This window comes from Aethalodelphis obliquidens, unplaced genomic scaffold (assembly GCF_003676395.1).
Source record: "Aethalodelphis obliquidens isolate GAN/ISIS:26980383/991018 unplaced genomic scaffold, ASM367639v1 scaffold43, whole genome shotgun sequence".
NCBI lineage: Eukaryota > Metazoa > Chordata > Mammalia > Artiodactyla > Delphinidae > Aethalodelphis > Aethalodelphis obliquidens.
Window position 1 is genome coordinate 16,868,173 of NW_020837987.1, and position 4,817 is coordinate 16,872,989.

A 4,817-nucleotide genomic window follows, 5' to 3' on the forward strand; every position below is an offset into this window, starting at 1 on the left:
CCCCGGTGGTGCGTGCCTCGCTCAGCCAAGATGGATTCAGTGAGGACTCTGGAAAGCTGGTCATCTCCTCCCTCTTTGAGCCCCTCCCGAATTCTCCTGCTTAGTTTACCATGTTCCTTACCGGGACCTCCCGTTGTGAGAAAACTCAGGTGAGCAGCCTGGTCAAGGCGCGGGGGTGGGGTTCCGTCAGCAGTCCCTAACGCTTTGCTATGGGAGGCTGTCTTGTGTGTTATAGTATTATAGGTCATTTAGCAGGACCCCTGGCCTCTACCCACGAGATGCTAGTAGCTCCCCAACCCCAGTATCCTCTGACACTGCCGGGTATTCGGCGGCGGGGTGGGGGGAGGAGCGGTGGAGGTTGGAGAGGCAACGTCACCCTCAGTTGAGAGTTTCTGCTCTAGAATCATTTGGGCCCTGCCCTAAATACTCTCCAAAGCACCAACTCCCAGAACTAAAATTCCGAGCTCTGTCCCACGGGGATGACATAGACCCCCAAGCGGCAAGGATTATCCGGCCGAGGAATTTGTCTCTTGAGGGAGTAAAGAACAGGCTCATTGGTGATTCTCGGGTTCTGGGGTGACCCTCCTTTGTCCTGACTTCAAGAGAAGAACCAGAAGCTGGAACCATCATTCAGCAGCCAGTGTCCAAGTAAGGTTTCATTAGGCGAAGAGCGGCCAGACTTCTGTGGGGCATTTTATTCAGGTCCATTCCACATAGCCTGAGGACACAGAATGGGAAATTGTCCAGGCCACGATTGTGGCATTCAGATGATATATTAAACCTATCATGCGTGCATCCTGCCCTGTCAAAATACATAATTCCATTAACTAGTTCTTCATTTGAAACCACATCCAATCGGGAAGTAGGCTTACTCTGAGCTGCACACCATTTTAAATCCCAAACCTCTGTGAATTCATTTAATTTGTAATAATCTTATGAAGAAGCAGCTATTTTCATTTGACAGACAGGGATACTGAAGTACCAAGAGGTTGACTAATTTACAAAAATACATCACAAAACTGGTGAGTGACAGGAATTAGAATTTGAGGCCAGGCAGAGTAATTCCAGATTCTCATTAAGTTACAATGGCCTCACTTGTCAGATTAGGTAATTTACCAAGGTTAAATTACCCAAGGTCACACCGCCAGTGAAAGGTATGGGTATCTCCCAAGAGGCAAAGTAAGACCTCTGTATTTTGCACAAATTGCATACACAAGTGGACAAAGGAACTATTTGCAAATTTTCTAGGTTATCTGTTTATCCAAACGGAGGGTTTCAACGATTGACTTTTCCTTCTAACTCCAAGCCCTGTATCCTGTCTGCTCCAGAACCAGGGACCATCTCTTACCAGAGGACTCGAAGTTTGCAGCTGGGATGACTCAGCCTCTTGCATAGCAGCCTGACACCTGTGTTCCCCAGGGCATTGTTGGTCAGATAAAGCTCTGTTAGGGTCTGGTTGACCCCCAGGGTGGAAGAGAGATCCTCACAAGCTTTGGCTGTGAGGCCATAGCTGTCCAGCCTGTGGAAGACAGGAAGTAGTTGAAGCCATATCAGCAGTTATGTTGGAAAGTCTCATCTTCATAGGGAATCAGGATGATAGTTTTAGGGATCAGTTTAAGAAAAAGGAGAGGGGGCTTCCCTGGTGGCGCAGTGGTTGAGAGTCCGCCTGCCGATGCAGGGGACGCGGGTTCGTGCCCTTGTCCGGGAGGATCCCACATGCCGCGGAGCGGCTGGGCTCCTGAGCCATGGCCGCTGAGCCTGTGCGTCCGGAGCCTGTGCTCCGCAACGGGAGAGGCCACAGCGGTGGGAGGCCCGTGTACCGCAAAAAAAAGAAAAAGGAGAGGGACTTCCCTGGTGGCCTAGTGGTTAAGAATCCGCTTGCTAACGCAGGGGACACAGGTTCAAGCCCCAGTCCGGGAAGATCCCATATGCTGCGGAGCAGCTAAGCCCGTGCGCCACAACTGCCAAGCCTGCACTCTAGAGCCCGTGAGCCACAACTACTGAGCCCGTGTGCCACAGCTACTGAAGCCTGCATGCTTAGAGTCCGTGCTCCATAACAAGAGAAGCCACCGTAATGAGAAGGCTGTGCACTGCAAAGAAGAGTAGCCCCTGCTCTCTGCAACTAGAGGAAGCCCGTGCACAGCAACGAAGACCCAATGCAGCCAAAAATAAATAAACTTTTAAAAAGAAAAAGTAGAGTAGGGGACTTCCCTGGTGGTCCAGTGGTTAAGACTCCGTGCTTCCAATGCAGAGGGCTTGGGTTTGATCCCTGGTGGGGGAACTAAGATCCCACGTGACTCGTGCCAAAAAAAAAAAAAAAGGTAGAGTAGAACCAAATCAGTCCAGGTTAAGGCCAATGTAGGGATGGAAAACTTTTCTTTCTTTCTTTTTTTTTTTTTTTTTTTCCATGCTGCATGGCATATGGGATCTTATTTTCCCAAACAGGGATCGAACCCATGTGCCCCGCAGTGGAAGTGCAGAGTCCTAGCCACTGGACTCCCAGGGAATTCCCCGGAAAGCATTTCATAAAGGCATTTAAGGACACTCCTCAATTCATAGCTCCGTCTATAACGGGTACCTTGATTCTGCAGCCAAGTACCCACTTTCCCTTCTGGCAATTCTATCCCAATTTCTCATGGAAACCCCCATCTCAGTCTATCTAGGGTTAATGTCTGCAAGCTCTAGCAGTGTATATAGAATCCAGGCCTAAGTTGGTTGGTTTCCACGTCCCCAGCCACCACACATGGGTTACAGTTGGGCACAGGATCCATCCAAAACCCATGACTCAGAATCATACTTTTCCTGGAGATGTTTTGTCCAGAACTTGCACCTGGAAAGAAGTCATCTACAGAGTTGCAGGCATTTTGCCACCATGTATAGGGTCAAGGCTAACCTTAACTGATAATGGAGCCAATACAGCAATAAGTATAGAAGATAATGGAGATCAGGTAGCCAAATGCCTAGATCAAGCCGTACCTCAAACCTACACTTTCAGTTACACAAGTCAATCAATGCTTTTTTTTTTTTCAAGAAGCCAGCATGATTTGGGCTGCCACCTGCCCCACCCAACACTGTGCCATCTGATTTTCTGGCTTCTATTCTGCCCAATTGTGTTTCTTTAAAAAAAAAAAAAATTATTTATCTTTGGCTGCGTCTGGTCTTAGTTGTGGCACTCGGGCTCTTTCATTGCGGCTCGTGGGCTCCAGAGCACTTGGGCTCTGTAGTTGCGGCACTCGGGCTCAGTTGCCCTGCAGCATGTGGGATCTTAGTCGTGTCCCCCCATCCCCCCAGGGATCGAACCTGCATCCCCTGCGTTGGAAGGTGGATTCTTAACCACTGGACCACCAGGGAAGTCCCCCCAGTTGTGTTTCTTTCCTGTACTGCATGCTGTTACAATAAAAATAGGTAGCGTTATTGAAGTACTGCTGTAGCTGGGATGTGAGATGGAAATATTTTCTTCTTTGGCTGGGGCTGTGAGGCAATAGATTCCAGCTTTCGAACAAGGTATAAGACAACAGGGCAGGACTCGCAAAGGAAGAGAAAAAACCAGCGTAGTGACGCACGATCACCCACATCACAGGTACAGAAGGGTCAAGAGAAGGACATACGGTGAGAGCTGAGGAGGGAATTGTGGAAAGAGTTTGACCCAGATTGTTCCATGTCAGGGGAATGGGCGGTGGAGACACCTCCCATGCGGTCCCCATCAGGACTCACATATGATCCTCATGAGAGTGGTAGCATTCGGAGACCTGCCAGATAGGGGGTTGGGGTGCGTGGTACTCACATCCAGAGGAAACCTAGCAGCACCAATTAAGGCAGAAATGCTGTCCCCAAGCCCTCCTCTTAGTTCCCAGTTACCCAATGCCCCAAATAAGCAAGAGATTCATGAATGGAAGAAAAGTAAAACAAAAATAGATATGACTCATCTCATTCTAAGTCTTTGGGAGGAAGGGGCAGGCTGGTATTGGGAGAAAGGGAAGGAAAAAATGTTCATGAACATTTCACTGGAATTTACCCTGGACCAGACTGAATTTTTATTATATAATGTTACCAAAAAGCTATAAGTCTGCCCAAGTAAATGCCAAGAGAAAAGAGGAGTTTTACAGAAAATGTTTAGAGGCAACGACTGGAAGGAAACATTTAGCATTTTCTGTTTGTATTGCAGGGTAGGAATTATTCTGTGACTTTTGCACAGTTGTATGTTGTATGTTTGTTTGTTTTGACCACGCCCAGCAGCTTGCCGCATCTTATTTCCCGACCAGGGATCAAACAGTGGAAGCATGGAGTCCTAACCACTTTACCGCCAGGGAATTCCCTGCACAGCTTTTCTTCCACCTCTGAGCATGTTATATCTTCCACAGAGATAGAAGGATAACAGTTCAATAGAAAAAACATAAAAACAAGAAAACGCTCCCATCCCAGGGACCCCCATCACCACCAGCCCTGACTCCCAGCCACTCACCATAGTTTCTGGAGCCTGCAGGTGGGCTGTCGCAGCCCCTTACACAGCAACGACATGACGCAGTCTCCCAGGTCATTAAAACTCAAGTCCAGCTCCCGAGATGGTGGTTGACCCCGAGCACAGCAGAGAGAGCCTCACAGGCTGCGGAGCTGAGATGGCAAATTCCCAGCCTGGAAAGACATTAAGCACAGGACAGAGCTGACCCATTCCTTCTGCAGACGTCCGCAGCTTTTTTTTTTTTTGGAGGGGGGCAGTTGGGGGGTGGATCTCAGTTTCCCAACCTTGGACTGAACCCAGGTCCTTGGCAGTGAAAACGGAGTCCTAACCCCTGGACCACCGTGGAATTCCCAGACAT

General features: G+C 48.8%; 1 protein-coding gene across 1 annotated transcript; it reads right to left on the reverse strand.

Moving 5' to 3' along the window:
* Positions 1–630: 630 nt before the first annotated feature.
* NLRP12 (NLR family pyrin domain containing 12) lies at positions 631–4,817 on the reverse strand. Its single transcript, XM_027080393.1, is given in 5 exon segments — positions 631–718; positions 1,349–1,519; positions 4,463–4,562; positions 4,565–4,632; positions 4,789–4,817. Coding segments are annotated over 5 exon segments (456 nt in total).